This window comes from Pygocentrus nattereri, chromosome 17 (genome assembly GCF_015220715.1).
Source record: "Pygocentrus nattereri isolate fPygNat1 chromosome 17, fPygNat1.pri, whole genome shotgun sequence".
Lineage (NCBI taxonomy): Eukaryota > Metazoa > Chordata > Actinopteri > Characiformes > Serrasalmidae > Pygocentrus > Pygocentrus nattereri.
The window spans coordinates 17,726,897-17,748,134 of NC_051227.1; the positions used below are offsets into that span (position 1 = coordinate 17,726,897).

Genomic DNA, 21,238 nt, shown 5'->3' on the forward strand with positions numbered 1-21,238 from the left:
GGGGAAAGGAGTGCCTGTTTGGGGGTGGGGGTGTTGGTGTGGGGGGGTTAAGTGGCAGCCAAAATTTGGCTGAAGTTTTTTTGACTTCAGAGCTCTCTGTCTCTGTCTCTCTCGGTCTCTTTGTCTAAAACTACAATGTTGCTAAAGCATAAAAAACTCTCTCTCTCTCTCTCTCTCTCTCTCTCTCTCACCTGCGTATGGCACAGGTGCGTCTTTATCCAGGGCCACTAATGGAGGGTCCAGCAGAACCTCATCTGTGTTTTCTGTGATCAGCCCCCGATAAGATGTCTCAATCCACGGCTTATGTTTATTCACTGTAACACAGAGAGAGAGAGAGAGAGAGAGACCATCATTGTTAGTTCAAAAAAACTTTACACTGAATCATTCACAGAGATTCACACCAACAACTCCACAGTACTTCATTCACTACATTCTCCCCTTTTCTCTCAAAGCTGGAGACACAGACTGGCAGAACAAACAGACACAGCAGACAGACAGATAGCGCCATCATACACTTCATAAACAAACACACACATCGCATGTTCTGAGGAAACACATGGCACCTCATAAATGTGCATGAACACAGATTTCAATAACAGGTGTTTAACTGCGTAAGAGTCTTTACTAGAGAAGATATCTGCATTATTCACTCACTCACACATACAGCCCATCAAATCCCTCCACCTGCTATTTTTACATCTCCTTTATTCTTCCCTTCACTCTCGTCTTTACTCTCTCTCGGTGAGCTTGTCTTTCTGCCACTCTGACTCTACCATGAGAATGATTTTAACTTAACAGTAAAATATTACAATAGAATTTACAGAAAAAAGCACAAATATAATACAGCACACCCTGACTGCTTAAAACACTGGAAAAAAAACAAAATATAAAATCATAAATAATAATAATAATCATCAGCATCATCATCATCATCATCATTATCATAATCATCATTAACTGCTTATATATGATATATAATATCACTCTTAGAAAATATGGTACTTCAAGGGTTCTTTAGTAAAAACAATGGTTCTAAATGTAGCACCAAAACTTACATTGTAACAAGCTTGACATCACAATAATAGCAGAACCCTTTTTGGTGCCTAACAGCACCATTTTCAAAAAGGTTCCGTATAAACCTCATGCAACACATTCGCCATCAATCTGAAGAGCCATATGAAGAAGCATTAAAGCATGCAAATGGTTCTTTCAAGGTGCATGGTTCTATAAAACCATTGTTTATACTAAAGAACCCTTGAAGCCATCTTTTTTAAGAGTGCACACACACACACACACACACACACACACACACACACACACACACACACACACACACATGTAAATACCCATATGGATCTTTTTACTGAACTGGTTCAAAGTCAGAGTTCACATTTGAGACTTGTGATTTGGACTTTAGACTAAAATCATTTTGCTTTGAGTGACCGTGTACTTATGTTTATTTTATTAAACTACAACTACCAAAAACTACAACTACCAAAACCATCATAACATTACTGAAACTTTACCAAATGCTTCAGCAGTGAATGTTTCGGTGGTGGGAATTTCAGCTCATTTTGAGCGAAACTCAAAAATGCTAGCCAGTACATAACTAGAAAACAGATTTTTTTTTCTACTGAAAGTCAACCCATTTTTCCACAAATCTGAGCCGAGGGGAACTTCACACACGCTCAGATAGTGGAAAAACTAAGCATCCCTGTCCAGAACCTCCAGAGAGCCCTAGAAGTTACTGCATTAGATGGAGACCGTGTGGGGCTTAGGCCCATCACCCATGCCACCATCCCTATCGAAACCTAAGCTAGCGCATTGCATTCAGAAAAACAGTCCTTCCTGATCTTAGAACAAACCGACTTTGAAGTCATTCTTGTGCTTCCGTGGTTAGAAAAACATAACCCGACCATTTCGTGGACTGATTATATAGTTAAACAATGGTCAAATTACTGCATGCAAAATTGCCTTCGTACTCCCTCTAATTGCTATCAGATCCACCACCATCGAAAACCCAGACTCCGATTCCCCCTTTGAAATTCCCCAAGAATATCTAGACTTAAAGGAGGTGTTTAATAAGAAAAATGCCACCAAACTGCCACCCCACAGGCCCTATGATTGTGCCATAGACCTGGTCTCAGAACCGGTACTGGCCAAAGCCCGAGTGTATCCCCTAACACAGGAAAAACAGAAGGCCCTGGACGTCTATATTGATGAAGCCTTAGTCCAAGGCTTCTACCTTAATCCACCCTTCTACCTCTCCCTTAGCCTCTAGTTTCTTTTTCATAAAGAAGAAAAATGGAGGCTTAAGGCCTTGTATACACTACAGAGGTCTTAATCAAATCTCCAAGGCCTATCCACACCCCTTGCCAGTAGCACTAGAACAGCTCCAAGGAGCCCAATACTTGCAATGCTCTGCTGTCTGGCCTCCCTGCTTGGGCTTTGAACAGGCTGCAACATGTGCAGAACTCTGCTGCTAGGGTGCTGACCCATACACGATCGTGGATGGCCGCGACCAACTTCTGTAAAGGAGTTACAGAAGTTTTTAGGGTTCGCTAACTTTTACCATCACTTTATTAGGAATTTCAGTGCAATTGCTGCCCCTATGACTTCTTTGCTAAAAGGGAAACCCAAGAGAATCACCTGGAATGAGCATGCAGAAAAGGCATTACGAGACCTTAAGAAAGCTTTCACTAGCTCATCCTGACCGTGATCGACCTTTTGTAGTCGAAGTAGATGCATCAGAATCTAACCTAGCATTAAGCCTTTTAGCTGTCCTAAGGTATTCTAAATTTAGGCTAGGTGGTCTCTGTTTTTCTCACGCTTTCAGTTCAGTATCACCTATAGACCCGAAAACATTCGATTCTCCCCCCAGAGGTAAAGATCTCATCCATTCATTGGAGGATCGATGAGGAGATTGAGAAAGCTCTACCACATGTACATGCGCACCCGGACTCTGTCTTAGGAAAAGACTTCAATGCCTAGGATTCCGAGACAGATCATGTGGTTTCCCCCCACACTTGTCAGCGATCACAGTTGCCTGAGTACTGAACACTTTCACCTGAGAGACTTAATTCCCAGCCTATATAAGTTGAGACTTTTGTTTGTATCTTCGCGAGGTACTGTTAGACGCAATTACTGAGCGTTTTCTCCCCATCGTGTTTTCCTTGTTTCAACGCTTAGCCAAGTTTGACCCGTTGTCGATTCCTGTTTTGCCCTAGAATACTTTTGCCTGGCTGGACTGTTTTGTGTTGTGAGTTTGGACTGGACTTTGGCTACAATTTGTGTTTCTCCCTCTTTGGATTTTCCTGGCTGCTTTGTTATTAAACTATATAATATCTCACCCGCGAGCGTCTGCTATTCTGTCCGCACGCTACACATGCAGCCTGATAATCCATTAATAATCTGACTAATAGCTCAAATGGAATAGGATACGTCCACATAAACACCTCAACTATAGAGCTGATTGACCTATTCTGAATACAATTTCTATCTGAATGAATTAGGTGGGTAATCCTGTAAATAATCTATTACGTAGAAGAATAATAACTGGGTAAACTCTGTATCTGATTATATTCTCATTTGGAAAGTTTAAGTATGTTCTGCACGTGCCTTCATGCTCTCATGGAAGCTTATGGCACCAACATGGCAGGAGCAGAAACTGGTTCATGCTTCAAATTTAAAAGAGTTATCAGGATGGAGAACTGTAAAGTTCTCAATGTTTTTAATGAGCTGTTCGGGTGAGTGGAAGAGCAAATGAACAACAGTGAGTTTAGAAAAACTATAGAGCAAATTAAAAAAGCCAACTGGAAACTCACGTGATGCTTGTTGCCGTGGTAACATCTACACTAAGCAGTTCTCTATACTTGCTTTCAATTATGGACCTGAATGCTTGTAGTTTGCATGTGAATAGAGATTTCCACCAGATTAATAAGTAGGATGGATATAAACAGCCCAGTGTTCATCTATAATGGGGATGAATTCAGTCTGATTGGTGAAAATCTCTGCATGTAAACAATCATGTCACTCTTGACCTCAGAGACCGGAAACATGATTAAGTCCTTCATGAGCATCTCAGTCCTGCTTTCCTGCTTTACTGCAGATGAAATCATCAAAGTGAACACAAACATGAACACACGCACACACACACACACACACACACACACACACACACACACACACACACACACACACACACACGCACACGCACACACACACACACACACACTAAAGTCACCTGCTATAACTGAAGTACAGTCTCAGTCCGGAGGGATTCACTGAGTCTCTGACCTTTCAGTTTTGATTTTAATTGGCAATAATCTCACAGAGCACATGCACACCTACAGACATCACCATGACGACGTTATACAAACAGTCATGTCTGAACATTTACTGTACCCATACTTCTTAGAGAGAGAGAGAGAGAGAGAGAGAGAGAGAGAGAGAGAGAGAGCGAGAGAGAGAACAGAGGGAGGGAAATAGTAAGATAAAGAGAAAGAAAGAGCGTGTGAGTGAAATAAAGATGGAATAAAATGATCTGTAATTAAAATGAAGTCTGGAGTGAATTAAACTTTGATAAGGTCAGCTCACACACACACTCCATCTCTCCAAACACTGACTGAGAGAGAGAGAGAGAGAGAGAGAGAGAAAACGGGGACACACACAGTGTAACAGTCTCTGTGACGCTCTGTGAGTCTCCTGAATAAACAGAAAGTGGAACAGTGTTACAGAACCAAACATCTACAGGGGCTGTGAGACCAAGTCACTTTGTGTGTTTGTATTCAGCCCTTTGCAGGGACTAATGTTAGTCAATGTTTATTATGTCATTCAGGGAACATTTGGCTTTCACATGGAATCATGAAGACAGATACATAGATAGATAGATAGACAGCTTTCAGCAATACAGACAGATAAACAGATCTTAACGACTTCACTTTAGTGTGTGTGTGTGTGTGTGTGTGTGTGTGTATGTGTGTGTGTGTGTGTATGTGTGGATTTAGATGTAAAGTTCTCATGATGCTCATTTGTGAGTTCTAAGCTTCCATTATTTGTTGAGTACATTAGATTCATACCTCCAGAATAAAACTAAAGAATTTTTGACAAAATATTATTTAAAAAAAAATATAAAAAGTATTCAGAGCAGTAAAAAGTCAAATGTGCAGTGCAGTGTGATTGTACTGGATATCAGCACAGTGGTTTTTCACAATTTACACACACACACTGACACAGATTTCTCTGAGGGGCATCAGTACATCTCCTCTGTACAATGTAAAACAAGCTGATAATTAGACTCTGACCTTTATCTGCCTTTACAGGCGTGTCCTGGGAGAGAGAGAGAGAGAGAGAGAGAGAGAGAGAGAGAGAGAGAGAGAGAGAGAAGAGAGGAACGAGAGAGAGAGAGAGAGAGAGAGAGAGAGAGGAGAGAAAGAGTGAGAGAGGAGAGAGAGAGATAGGAGAGAAAGAGCGAGAGAGAGGAGAGAGAGAGAGAGAGAGAGAGAGAGAGAGCGAGAGATGAAAAATGACCTACTACCCTGCCAGAATATGGCAACCTCATAATGCATTCTCTACTACAAAAAGATCAACACACACACACACACACACACACACATGCATGCACACACATGCACACACACAAATATTTAGTCATATTGAATATGTTGCCACCAGAGACAGTGAATTAAATCTGCATATGAGATCCTTTATCTGGTCAAACAGTCTATGAGCTTTGAAACACAACAACAGCCCCCTCACAAACACACACACAGAAACACACACACACACACACACACACACACACACACACACACACACACACACACACACACACTGCATGTTAACAGTGGGGCTGTTTTAATCCATGGACAGGTGTCTGGAGCCATCACCACAGCTGGCTGCTAGGAATTTATACATTTATACACAAGCATAAACACATGGACTGTGCTTAATGTCTGGTCTGATGAGGGAGCTCACCAACGAGCCGGATTAGAGTCACAGCATTGTACAAATACACTCTCTCTCTCTCACACACACACACACACACACACACACACACACACACACACACACACACACACACACACCCAGGTTTGCATTTCAACAACATCAGGATGTAGGACTATATTTATACTACATCTGTATTATATATGTAAGCAGTATATATAATAATAATAATAATAATAATAATAGTATACCCCATTTGTATAACATACAATATATATATATATATATAAAACACAAGACTTGTCCAGAAAGTCGCTGGTTCGATCCTCTGAGCCGACAGTACCTCGCTGTTACTGAGATACCCTTGAGCAAAGCACCTCACCCCCATCTGCTCCCAGGCACTGTGGATAGGGCTTCCCACTGCTCCGGGCAAGTGTGCTCACTGCCACCTAGTGTGTGTCTTCACTAGTGTGTATGTGGTATTTCACTCGGATAGGCTAAATAGTGGAAGCAAAATTTCCCCATTGTGGGACTAATGAGGGTCACTTAATCAATGCAGGGGGGCTTCATACCCTTCTAGCCTTCGCTTGGCACCAGACATGGTGAGCTCAGACTTGTGTGTGGCTGCTCCAGAGTGTCCTGTTCTATTGTCAATGCTTTTCTATGGAAATTATACAAGCTGTGTGCATTTGAACACCTGTGTCAGCAGTGAGTGAACTTAATGCAGCTGAATTCACTAATGAGAATTGGTGTCCACAAACTTCTGGACATATAATGTAAAAGACACTATATGTAGGAATAACGTAGTCTAGGTTATTTAGCAATATGTATATACCTAGATATTTTACTTATTTCTAGAAATCTTAGTAGATATTGCTGATTTGGTAGACATTACCTGATATATGAATATTTATATTTATATTTATATGAATATATGAATATATTTTCTATAAATGTTTTCTGGTTTTTGTTAATGGTATTTTTGCAGCACATAATTAATCATAAAGCACATCCCCAGTGTAAATACCTGTTTGTTGCTCCTGTCGGTTTGCCCTGTTTTCCTAAAGGACATCATCGTCCTGAAAATGTATGAAAACCAACACACATAAAACAAAAGCTAGTGTTTTCAATCCTTCACACTAACCCATTACTCATTATCTTCTCTCTAAATCACTGAGGAGGCTAATTAGCTGCTAATGCTGCATTAAAGCCCCTCTCTTCTGGACATTTAATATCAAATACACACAAAAAGCTTTTTCATTCTTTCATCAGCCACCTTTCCACTACCTTTAGCTCTCTGTTCCGCCTCTCTCTCACACACACACACACACACACACTTTCTCCATCCCTGAGCTCTGAGTGTGGATGAAAGGTGTCATTTTGGCTCAGAGTGCTCGAGGAGAATGCATTCAGGGTCAGAAGTCACAGGGTCAGCCAGCCTTTTAGGAGTGGAAATGTGTGATGAGGCAGGCCAGTATTTGTGTGTGTGTGTGTGTGTGTGTGTGTGTGTGTGTGTGTGTGTGTGTGTGTGTGTGTGTGTGTGTGTGTGATGGAAAACTCTTCAATGCCACATTTTTCTAAAAGGAAAAAAATCTAATTTATACAGTTTTTTTTTCTGTGTACCAGTAGTTGATCAAGTCTGGTGCCTGAAGTCTGCTTCTTTAGTTTTTGCACTGCAAACTTATATTCCAGCAATTAGAATCACAGACTTCAAGTCTAAATGACTAGTCTCAAGGGGCCAGACGTGATCTCATAATGGGAATGAACATGTGGGGACAACCTGTTGAACATTTGGTGCTGGATTGAGGTGAAATCCACCACTAACAGAAGTGCACACCCTCTAAAGCCAACCCTGAAACTCCTCTTCTCTGTGCTCTTTCAATGTCCACAATAAAGTTACAGCATGAGCCAAACAAGCACACGGGTCGTATGCCTGGCCTTATTGGGGTGGTCAAGTGCCAGGAGTACCCAGGCAGTCATGGGATTTGAACCCACGATGTTCCAGTTTCAGGTCGCCTCTTTAAAAAATATGGTTCTTCATGGGTTGTTCAGTAAAGAAAATGGTTCTATATAGAACCATGTAGACTCATTTGCATGCTTAAATGGTTCTTCAGATGGTTCTTATAGAGAATGTGCTGTATTTGGTTCTTTATAGATCCCTTTTGAAAATTATTCTATGTAGTGCCAAAAGGGGTTCTATTCAGTTTGTGTTGGTCATCCTCTAGTGCTTCATCAGTGGTCACAGGATGCTGTTGGCTGGATATTTTTGGTTGGTGGACTATTCTCAGTCCAGTAGTGACACAGAGGTGTTTAAACACTCCAGCAGCACTGCTGTGTCTGATCCACTCAGACCAGCACAACACACACTAATACACCACCACCACATCAGTGTTACTGCAGTGGTGAGAATGACAGCAAATAGCACCTGCTCTCTGAGGGTCCATGAGGGTCATGACCCCTGAAGAACAGGGTTCTAGGGGGCTAACAAAATATCAGAGAAACAGATGGACTAGTCTGTAATTGTAGAACTATATATATATTATATATTACTTATTATACATTGATATATATGGAATGAATTTTCAAAAAAGGTTCTATCTACAGCACATTCTCCATGAATCCGAAGAATGCTTTCACAATGAAAGAAGCCCATCCATCCTACCCACCCAGAGAGCATGAGGCTAATTTTGCTATCTTGGACTGGAGATCAAACTCAGTCTTTGTTGTTTTTTTAATGTGATTTTTTTTTTACTGTAATTCCATTTAAATATCATTTAAATATGGCGGCTTTATATAAAACATCAAGGCATGAAGAGAGTGAGGAATACAGCAGTCAGTGAGAAGAAACAACCACAGAAACTGAAGTCTTGAGTAGGCAAATGAAATAGACACCTCCTGCAGAACGTCACTGTGTGAAGCCACAAAGGCAGAGGAGAAGCCATTTGTCTGCCGGGTTCTGCTCCTCTAAGTGTGTGATCATTTTCAGCAGTGTGGTTTAACTGCTTGTATTTGTCAGACAAGTTTGTTCTGGTGAATAAATGTGCCACTGACTCAAAGATTAGACAGGCTATTAAATAAAGGTCATCAATAAAGGTCGTCATCCTGTCATCAGGCTGTAGAGGGAAACGATTAACCTGAAAGGCAAAGACTTGAAAGGAAAATGAATCACAGCACAGAACTGTGTGCATTTATTTTGCTATGTGACACTTTCATCCCAAAACAGGCCATTTTTCAGCACTAAAAGGAGGGTGTGCAAACTCCTGGAAAATGATCTTTAACACTTTCTCAGAATTAACCTTACTGAGTGTCAACTCACTGCTCACTAACGTGTGTTTGGAGACAGTGTGGCATGAGGAAGATCTCTGCTATCCTGTTCATCAAGTATACAAACAATGTAAATGTTCCCTCAAAGGAACAGCAGTGGTTTTAAGGTCTAATTGTGCAACCTAAATATGTTTTTCCAGCTGAAAAGTTCATATTTGTACCTTTTCATAATCAAATGTTTTAAAACAGAACAGTAGAATAAAAGCCTGGAGGCGAGACGGGGTGTGTGGAGTCAGTACAATGTAGAAAATATCATTTCAGTGGATTATGGTTCAGTTATGTTCCCTGACCTAAAGGTCCTGAGATGTACCCTTGAGGTACCACCCCAGTGAGAAGAGGGGCACTGCCCCAGTGACCTTTTAGAACCTTTATTTCTGAGAGTGTTATTTCAACAATCATATTGTGATGATTTTCTAAGTGAAAATAAGTCAACACATCCTCTACAGGGAACACACTTGAAAAATACTTTTTTCTGCAAATCTAAGTGCACAATTTACATTTATTTGTTGAACATATTGAGGAAAAAAAAACTGTGCCATAACTTTTGCACAGGCCACACTTTATGTTACATTTTTCCCCCATACATTCAATTAAAAAAAAAAAAGAAACAGTAACTGAAGTGTGTTCAATTCTCAAAAATACAGTTTCAACAGGGGTGCCCAGTCTTTTGCCTATGACGGTACCTATGGAAAACTAGCCCTCTGAAATCATGTGTGATTCTGTAGTTAGAGACATGCTTATATTAAGTACTCAGAATCTATGCATGTTTCCTCTAAGGAAAAATGAATGGCATTTTTGAAAATCACCATTATCACACAATCCTACTGTATTTGTATGGATGTAATAGTTTTACTCTTTAAAGACTTCATCAGAACATCCAGTCATATTTGGAGGGGCGGTGTACGCAGGGCAAACATATCACCTTTAGAACATTTTAGTTTACTACAGAATGTGATAGTCGTATTTTTTGCCTTAGAGAGAAACTGTTAAGAAATTCCTAATATAGGCCTGACACCAATTACAGAATGATGCCCATCTTCAAAGGTCATTATCTTTAATATCCATTTTATATTTCAGAAATTCATCGAGCAAGAAATATATATGTCCTATAGCTGAAGGTAATGCTGCTCACTCCCAGGGCATGTCTGAGGGACAGACACTCAGCATGGTCATATAGATGGTCATTTGTTTCCCCAATCAGATACCACATTATTTCTCTAATTCCACAGTTGAAATTTCCTGCCCTTATGGAGGCATGTGCCAGGAAAACCTCCCAAACCATTGAGAAGAACCAAGATTTGAATGGATCAGCTCGATAAAAGCATCAAGAAGAACCACTGAGAGGAACCAATACTCAAAAGGAACAACTCTAAGTATTAAGAGTCCCACAATAGAGAAATTTCACCTCCACATTTAACCCATCTGTGTAGTTAAAAACCCACATACACACACCGAGGGGCAGTGAGCACACTGGCCCAGAGTGGTGGGCAGCCCTATTCATAGCACCCAGGGAGCAGTTGGGGGTTAGGTGCCTTGGTCAAGAGTACTTCAGTCATGTACTGTCAGCTCAGGGGATCTAACTGGCGATCTTCTGGTCAAAAGGCTGGTTTCCTAACCTCCAGCTCATGACTGTCCCTAAGAGCATGAAGATAAAAAGCACAAAGAGGAACCACTGAGAAGAACCAAGACTCATAAGGAAAATCTTTCTAAGAGCATGAGGTAGAACCACTGAGAAGAACAAGACTCATAAGGAAAAAATTCCCAAGAGCATGAAGTAGAACCTGATTACAATGAAGATTAAACAGAGGCACTAGGGAGGGAAGGTCTGAAACAAAACCGAAGGACTAACATTTAAGAATCTAACAGGAAAAACAGTTCCACAAGTACATTCAGCTCCACTGACAGTTCTACACATCCATCACTCCAAACTGTGGAGGAGGTGCTGATCCCTACAGCAGCACGAAGGTCAAAAATACCACAAGAAATACGTTTAAGAACACCCCACAAGGAGCACTCATACTCAGCCATGAGTGTGTGAGTGCTTGTATGTGTTTGACTCACAAAGGCTACAGATACACAGCACGTGATGTAGTTTTACATTGGTTCTTCCCTGCCCTCTTCAGCTGCTCTCAGATCAAGAGCGTTTTCTATTCAAGAGAAGTTTTATCAGAAAAGAGGCCAAAAGAGAAGAAACTGAGAATGCAGACAAAGAGAGCAATCATGAAAGAGACAGAGGGATAGAGAGACTAATCCATTCATGAGAATGAAACACAGTGATGCGTGTCATGAAGGAAGAAAGTGCTCCACTGTAAAACTCACCCTTATCATAGCAGCTCTTGCAACACACTCAGTAACCGCTCTCACAGACGCGCACTGCAAAAAAGTTGTATTTTGGATCTTGAGTCTAGTCAATATAGCTGGCATTTCTCATGTTGAGACTGTCCTAACCTTATTCAGATTATTTAATGCGAAAAACGCAAAAATTCTGAGATCATTTTACTTCATACAATAATTTAAGACAAGTAGAGAGAATGTAGGTGGAAATACAAAACAGGAAAATTTGAACAACCTGGAGAATGAGAAACGACTTCAGCCTCGCAAAAAGTCAAACACTGAGAGATATTTTACAAGAAACTATTCTACTTTTGTGGAAAAGTTTCCTGTCAGAGATGTAAGCAGCTATAGCTGAACTAAAGCTTAAAGCAGAGCAAAGTAAGTCTGTAATAGTACATTAGCACATACTGAGACATATTTAGAGCTAAGACAGTAAAATGATACTTCAGTAAAATGGATACAAAATGTAAAATGCTCCCAAGGTGGTTTGATTTTTGTTGAAGCTTGAAAAAAATGGCCCTTCTTAATATTTAGTTTGCTGACCGCTGGCCTAGACATTTAATTGTGCCACAGTAAATTGAGCAAAAATCAAATTTACTAAATTTTCATTCTTACTTCAAATGCAATCAGCTAAGAGCTACAAAGTAAAAATAGCTAATAAGCAAGGGATAAGATTAGCACTGTGCGAACTGCATGCCTAAATCTATACACACTGCCTCAAACCAAGTCAAGCTGTTTAGTAATCTCCAAGAATTTTCCTGATATGTGTTTAACTCTTTGATATCCTGCTACCTTCAAAACGATAAAAAGGACAATAACACATGTTAAATTCAAGTCCAGATTCATACTGGATTAAAATCACTCAACAATTATTACCGTCAGACTGTAAAACTACACACACTGCAGATTCATACTGGATTAAAATCACTCAACAATTATTACCGTCAGACTGTAAAACTACACACACTGCAGATTCATACTGGATTAAAATCACTCCACAATTATTACTGCTAGACTGTAAAACTACACACTGCAGATTCATAGTGGATTAAAATCACTCCACAATTATTACCGCCAGACTGTAAAACTACACACACTGCAGATACATACTGGATTAAAATCACTCCACAATTATTACTGTCAGACTGTAAAACTACACACACTGCAGATTCATACTGGATTAAAATCACTCCACAATAATTACTGTCAGACTGTAAAAACTACACATGCTGTAGATTCATATCAGTTATTTGCCTGTTTCTTGTACATCCAATTTCAACAGTAGTGCAGTCTATATAGTGCTGGCTTGAACTTTGCTGACACTGGCTGGCTTGACACTACCTGACGGTAAAAAGTGCTTCCCAAACGTTCCTGTGGCTTTGAAGACTGAACTCTGCTGCTCAGATTTTAGAGAGAAGTGGCTCATCAAAGCCCCAAAATGCATGGCCAGCCTGCAGCTCAAGCACAGTGAGGCAGTGGGCCAGCGGGCTGGCCGGTTTTAATCTGACCTCAGGCCTGTCCAGCTCACTCTAATCTTTACATTACTCTTGGCTAATGGTGTGGCTATTATGTGGCTATGTGTGCAAGTTTTAGCCGGCCTGAGCTATGAGCTGCTGCAGATTGATGGATATCAGAGATGAAAGTCTTCAGCTAAGAGTTTGGTGGTCTTGTTGACTGAATGGGGGCAAAACACACACACACACACACACATGTAGAAGCACAAACTCTGAGATGGATTAGACAAACAGCAGAAAGAATTAAATGAACTGAACGAAAACATGTGAGCAGAGCTGAAAGCTCAGTGTTTCTGTGGGAGTGAAGAAGAGAGAGCGAGATAGAGAGAGAGAGAGAGAGAGAGAGAGAGATGGTGGGAAAAGGTGAGAAAAGAGTGACGATGAGAGAGGGTGTGTGAGGGAGGAAGAGACAGAAAGAAGCATGAGCAAATGAAAGACAGACAGACAGACACAGACAGACAGACAGACAGACAGACAGACAGACAGAGATAGAAATGGACACAGCAAAAGAGAGATGAGAGTGAACGTGAGAGTGAGAATGATCCTTTCGGTGTTCTTATGTGCCTTCTCTGTGTGTGTGTGTGTGTGTGTGTGTGTGTGTGTGTGTGTGTGTGTGTGTGTGAGATCAGTATTCAAGGTGAGAGTCCATAAATATTTCAGTTCGCTGAAACCTTCACTCACAGAGATATCAGCACTCAGTCAAACTGGGGAGAGAGGGGGGTGAAGAAGAAAGAGAGAAAGAAATATGAAAGAGGAGAAAGAGAGGTGAAAGAGGAGGAAAGACAAAAGAGAGAAAAATGAGGGAGAGAGTGAGAAGAGATGGAGAAAGAGTGGTGAGAGAAGAGGGAATAAGAAACAGAGGAAGGGTGGAACAGAAGTGAGGGAAGAGGAAAGAAGAAACAGAGGGAGTAAAGAGAGAGAGGTGAAGGAAGAGGGATGACAAAAGAAAGAAAAAGACAGGGAGAGAGAGAAAGATGTAGAAAGAGAGGTGAGGGAAGAACAAAGAGAAAAAGAAAGAGAGAGAAGAGAGAGGTGAAGGAATAGGGATGACAAAAGAAAGAAAAAGATAGGGAGAGAGAGAAAGATGTAGAAAGAGAGAGGGGAGGGAAGAGGGAAGAACAAAGAGAGAAGAGAAGGAGAAAGAGAGAGGTGAAGGAAGAGGGAAGACAAAAGAGAAAAAAGAGGGAAAGAGGGAGAAGAGATGGAGAAAGAGAGGTGAGAGAAGAGGGAACAGAGGAGAGGTAGGGGGGAAAAGAGATGAAGGAAGAGGAAAGAAGAAACAGAGGGAATAAAGTAAGAGGTGAAGGAAGAGGGATGACAAAAGAGAGAAAAAGAGAGGGAGAGAGAGCTGTAGAAAGAGAGAGGTGAGGGAAGAACAAACAGAAAGAGACAGAGAAGAGAGGGAGAAAAGAGAGAGAGGTGAGGGAAGAAGAAAGAGAGACCCTCACAGAGCAGGTACTATTTAGGTGATGGAGCATTCTCAGCACTACAGTAACATTGATGTGGTGGTGGTGTTTTAATGTGTGTGTGTGTTGTGCTGGTACGAGCGGATCAGACATAGAACAGGGATAAGTCAACTGACTAAGTTAGGGGAGCAGAGAAAGAGAGAAAGAGAGAGACAGAGAGAGAGAGAGAGAGAGAGAGAAAGAGAGAGAGAGAGAGAGATGAATAATGACTCAGACTCTGTGAACCAGAAAGACCCGAATCTACAGAGACGCAAAATCGAGGCCAAAAAGAACAGAGAGAGGAAGAGACAGACGAACAAGATCCGTAACATCACCCAGAGCAGAGAACAGCAGCTCTAATCCTGAAACAATCAATGGATTAGACATCAGGAGGAACAAGGGAAGGTAGGGGAGGGGAGGGGAGGGGAGGAGAAGAGAGACAGAGAGACGAGGAGAAGAGCAGCGAGAATATAAAATAAAGCACAAACAATCTGATGGAAAGTTGTCCCTCAAAACACAATAAAGTGGTCTGAGTGGACAAATGGACGGGACGTAATAGAACACAGCAGCATCACATTGTTTAAAGCTTATAAATATACAGCTCTTTAAAAGTGTAAGTCTAATTTTGTTTGGATGGTTCCCTATAGATGTTCTACAGATATTTAAATCATTAAAAAACTTTCTGGTCATGTTCAGTTGATTATCAACAATATTATGGTTAGGGTTAGGTTTAGGAGTAGCTGTAGGTTCTGCCTTGAGGTTAAGGTTAGGGTTAGGTTTAGGAGTAACTGTAGGTTTTGCCTTGAGGTTAGTGTTAGGCTTAGGTGTAGGAGTAGCTGTAGGTTTTGCCTTGAGGTTAGTGTTAGGCTTAGGTTTAGGAGTAGCTGTAGGTTTTGCCTTGAGGTTAGTGTTAGGCTTAGGTTTAGGAGTAGCTGTAGGTTTTGCCCTGAGGTTAGTGTTAGGCTTAGGTTTAGGAGTAGCTGTAGGTTTTGCCTTGAGGTTAGTGTTAGGCTTAGGTTTAGGAGTAGCTGTAGGTTTTGCCTTGAGGTTAGTGTTAGGCTTAGGTGTAGGAGTAGCTGTAGGTTTTGCCTTGAGGTTAGTGTTAGGCTTAGGTTTAGGAGTAGCTGTAGGTTTTGCCTTGAGGTTAGTGTTAGGCTTAGGTTTAGGAGTAGCTGTAGGTTTTGCCTTGAGGTTAGTGTTAGGCTTAGGTTTAGGAGTAGCTGTAGGTTTTGCCTTGAGGTTAAGGTTAGGGTTAGCTTTAGGAATAGCTGTAGGTTTTGCTTTGAGGTTAGTGTTGGGCTTAGGTTTAGGAGGTTCAGGGTTAGGGATAGATTGAATTAACTCTTTCACACTGAACTTGAAGTTCAGTCGCATTTATTTGAAATTTAGTTGAATGTTACTTAAAGACATACTGAGCATTTACAAACCATCCACAGTGAAGAAATATACCATGAAATGTTTCAATCTGTTTAATATGTCATGCTTGAAATATCTTTTTTTCATTAGTAATCCATTAAAGGATATGAAAAATGTACACTTCAGCAGAAAGTTGCACCATTCAAATACAAAACAAAATGAATTTGTGGCATGTGCAAAGGTTTGGATACCCTTCAAGTTGTGAAGTATGACAACTAACTTGTTAGACCTTAATTGACTTGTTAAGGCTGGTTAGACAGATCAGGGATTAGCATTAGATTCAGTCATTTGATGACAATACCAGAGCGTAATAAATTCTCTACATCATTAACACTTTGCTAATAGTCAAAAACCATGGGCTCCTCCAAGCAGCTGGCTGAGGATATGAAAATTAAGCTAACAGCGTTTAAAGCAGGTGAAGGCTAAAAAAAAAGATGCCAAAATGCTTACAGCTCACACTTTCTACTCTCTGAAATAACAATTAAGCGGAAGACAAGGCAAGATCTTGAAGACCATATAAACTCTCAGAGAGATCTGCTCGTGCGCTGAGCAGAAAAGCAAAGCAAAACCCCCACATGACAAAAACGGACCTGTAGCTGACTCAGGAGTGGTGGTGTATTGTTCTGCTGTGCAACACTGTTGCACAAACATGATCTGCATGGAAAAGCAATCAGAAAACCTTACCTGCAACTTCATCATAACGGTGTCTAAGGTATGTAAAACATCTAGATAGACATCAGAGACATTTTGGAATTAGGTACTGTGGACTGAATAATTGAAAACTGAATTCTTTGGATGTCAAAGTCTTGTAGAAATACAAAAAAGCAGGATTTGATGAAAAGAACACCTTGCCAACTGTTAAGGATGGATGGATCTATTACGCTTTAGGGTAATGGTGCAGGCAGTGGCATAGAAAACATTGCATGGGTAGATGAATGAATGGATTCCATGTTTTCTTTTCTAAATAATCAAATATGAAGTAACTATACATTAAAATTTGCCCAAATTGCTGTAGAAGGTATGTTGACTTCTTATCACTTTGAAAATCAACAAAATATGTTATATGGTCAGAAGAGGCCACACGCTTGCAAATGGAATCTTTAAAAAAAAGTGTGTATCTTTTTAAATTGAACATTTTTAAACCTCTGTTTTATCATGAAAATGACTCATTTGTACTGTATATACAGTACATATCTTTGTATACTTTCTCTCTTCAAGTGTTTACAACTCTTTTTATGGTGAAGTCTGTGTCTATTTTTTCAGCAAAGCCAAAACAGCAGAAAATGTTTTGGCTGAATAAGGCCTTTTCTCAGACTCCAAGTCTAGACGTGGCAGTGTGTGGTGGTTGTTTTTGTCTGAAAGTGTGTGCTGATGATGGCAGTCCAGTCCTCAGCAGGGGATCGTTCTCCCTCCAGGGCTGAGAGGACTCACACTGAAATAGCTTTAGCAGGTACTGATACCACGTCAGAAAACAGTGAAGGTCTGGACTGGGTTACACCAGGTTTGCCTAAATTTACACTTAAGTTTGGGTGTAAAGTGTTTATTATGTCCTTAGTTACACTAGTTAGTTTCAACCTATCTTAACTAGTAACAACTAACGAATGGATATGTCACTTTAACATGACGATAACATGGTCAGAACCAATCTATAAACCCACTGCCCTGGAAACGTGTTAGCAGCTGGCTCTGACTTTTCCATGGAAAACAACAGCAGAATTTTGCAGATACTTTTCATAACACAACAAATAATCTTGGACATATTTTTCTGATTCTTTGCCCAGTAAATTTTCAGATTCCATCTGTTTGGGGAGCTTCTTGCCTTCACACAGCAAAATAATTAGATCTTTGCAAGTGTAAACATCTTAAATGAAGTCAATGTATCTGCTATTTCTCATTATGATACTTAGATGAGATGAGATTATTTAACTTATTTCTTAACTTATTCTAAGTATTTTTACTTGTTTTTAAGCAGTTTTTTCTCATGGACATGTCTTGTTTCATCAGAAGATCGGTTATTTGTTCAAAATAAAATTTTCTTCATTATTTCTCAAAACAAGTAAACTAATGTGCCAAAGGAGTAAGACACTTTCACAAAAAAAATCACTTAAACCAATAGAAAATATACAGAAACAGGTGGAATAATCTTATAATATTCTTACAACAGTCTCATAATGAGAAATAGTAGATTTATTGACTACATTTTAGACGTTTTCACTTGGTAAGATATTATTTTTGCAGTGCAGTCTTCAGTAAGCGAGATGCTGCTCAGTGGGGTTCAAATCGGGTGATTGATTTGATCAAGGGCTTTCCGCTTTTTCACCCTCAAAAACTCCATAGTGTCTTAAACAGTACATTAGAGGTCACTGTCCTGCTGCAAGGTGAAGCACCACCAAGTGGCCTTTGATTGGATCTGAGTAATTATGATGCTTGTGTTCACTACAGAATTCATCCTGCTGTTGCTGCTGTCTGCAGTCACGTCATCAATAAAGATGAGTGATCCAGTTCCACTGGCAGTCATATGCCATGTTACACAGCGATGAGTAACACTAAAAATAATTTCAATCAAAAAATCAATTTACTCGAGCTAAATGTATACATTGGATCCACATGAATAAGACAGTGGCCTAAAACTTCAACACAATTAGTGCTGAAATTAATGAGCTGAATGATAATTATCGGCTTGATGTATTTTATTCACATGGACATTATATACATTTTAAACAATGTAATTAAGTGCATTTGTTTTCAGTGTTGAATTAGATCATTAGCAGTTCATTTTTCTCCACACATTCCTTTTCTTTCTGTCTGTAATGCTGGCCTAACACAGCAAGTCTTTCAAGAAATTGCATGCTTTAGTATGTTTTGCATGCAACATATTCAGCTACTCCAGTAGTTTCATATTGTAAATCCAGCCTTATCCAAGAACTCTACAGTTGTTTCTATGTTTTTTGTCTATTTTAGCACTGTAACCCAGCAGTTCTGTTCTTGAGACTTAACAGTGGTTTGCGTGGAATCATGTTTTGGTCTGTATTATGCAGTTGTTATTGATCAGTAATCTTAGATTGTTGAGTAGTTGGGTACGTTTGCTGAATGCATGCAGATGCTGCTTTGTTCTATTTTATTTATTTATTTATTTACTTATGCATTTTTGCTGTATATTTGTGTGTATTCATCCAACACCACGGCTGCTCTGAACTGAGTAAAGCGGTGCTCTTTGAGAGATAAAACCAGCAGACACACACATACAGATATAAATGCTCTGTCCTTCACTCCAGTTACTCACCAAATAAATATATTACAACCAAGTCAATCCTGAGCAGACTACACAAAAAACGAGAGAGAGAGAGAGAGAGGGGGGGGGGGGGGCTTGTGTATATATATATATATATATATATATATATATATATATATATAAACACACGCAGATCAGGCATAACATTATGACCACCTCCTTGTTTCTACGCTCAGTGTCCATTTTATCAGCTCCACTTACTGTATAGCTGCACTTTGTAGTTCTACAGTTATAGACTGTAGTCCATCTGTTTCTCTGATACTTTGTTAGCCCCCTTTTACCCTGTTCTTCAGTGGTCAAGACTCACATGGACCCTCGCAGAGCAGGTGATGGATCATTCTCAGCACTGCAGTAACACTGACATGGTGGTGTGTTAGTGTGTGTTGCGCTGGTCTGGGTGGATCAGGCACAGCAGTGCTGCTGGAGTTTTTAAATGCCTCAGTGTCTCTGCTGGACTGAGAATAACCAAAAATATCCAGCCAACAGTGTCCTGTGACCACTGATGTAGGACTAGAGGATGACCCACACAAACTGTGCAGCAGCAGATGAGCTATCGTCTCTGACTTTACATCTGCAAGGTGGACTGACAAGGTAGGAGTGTCTAATAGAGTGGACAGTGAGTGGACACAGTGTTATATACTGTAGAAATATACATACACACACACACACACACACAAACACACACACACATGCTGTTCCTGAAACAAAACAGACGATTGAAAACGAAATAATGAAAAAACATGTTCCAGAATTTTTTTCCAAGTCATTTTGGGACATCCCTTTTGGTCCATTCATCATGAAGTTTATAATGTGAAAACCAACAGGGCAGCATTTTCAAATTATGAGAGAGAGACTGTGTGATTCCAGCCAGATGTGAGGAACACTACAAAAATGATGAAAGGAGTGCACATGGGCACAGGCAGGGCAGCAGATGGGTTCCTGGCAGAATTACACAACTCACATCACCTGTTAAATATCACAGGCTGTAAAGGGAGCAAGGTGTTTGTGTACCTGAGCTCACAGATTCCTGCTTAGAAAGACTGGGAAAATTTCGAGAGAGAGAGAGAGAGAGAGAGAGAGAGAGAGAGAGAGAGAGAGAGATACAGATATAATTGGGTAGAAGAATCTGAGTGCATCTAGGCATCCACTGCATATTTAATTGCTCTATCCATGTTGCCCATATATGCTTTCTTTTATAGCAGCTGCTGCTCAGCTGGATAAGCTTTACAGAATATTGACCAAAATAACATTCAACTCAGAAGCCTAAAGGAACACTGTGACCAAATAAAACCATCACTGCAGCTACTGTAAACATGCCCACTCTCCTCCTACAGCAGAGCAGAAGCTTTCTCCTTTACAGACCAGGAAAATCCCCTTCTGATGATGTGTCTTGAAGGTGGGAGGAACTTCTGAATATATTTGGGGGAAGAGTGTTTACATGTTTTGCTAGCTGGTAATGCAGAAGGAAGGCAGATAGCTAACATTTCTGCTAGGAAGCTGAACATCTTATTGCAGCTGCATAACTGTAGTCTTCACATCATTAATACAGTAAAGAAAGGATTGCTTAAACAAAATAAATGAGTTTTATATGAGGAGGACAACAAGCTAAAAGCAGCATAGCTGTCTTGATACGTTACCTCAGTTTGGCTTTTTCTCTCTGGCTAAAGGGGTAAAACCTTGTCTCTGCTGTTCATTTTCAGCTGAATAAAGACAGAACTGCCGTTTTCTTTACAATTTGGTCCCATGACTAAGGTGAGTTACACCAATGTAAGCTTGGTTGTATTTTTTAGCCTGTGGCTAAGCTAATAGTCAAGATTGGTGACACCCAGGATTCCCAAAGGTTGTACACACACACACACACACACACACACACACACACACACACACACACACTTGCCCGGAGCAGTGGGCAGCCCTATCCACGGTGCCCGGGGAGCAATTGGGGGTTAGGTGTCTTGCTCAAGACA

General features: G+C 40.4%; 1 protein-coding gene across 1 annotated transcript in view; it reads right to left on the minus strand.

Annotated features, from left to right (window-relative positions):
- Positions 1-21,238, minus strand: part of LOC108440474 (calsyntenin-2) — a 232,051-nt gene that overhangs the window by 157,054 nt on the left and 53,759 nt on the right. The window contains exon 2 of the mRNA XM_017719342.2: positions 192-314. Within this exon, the coding sequence (XP_017574831.1) occupies positions 192-314 (123 nt within the window). The remainder of the gene's footprint in view (positions 1-191; positions 315-21,238) is intronic.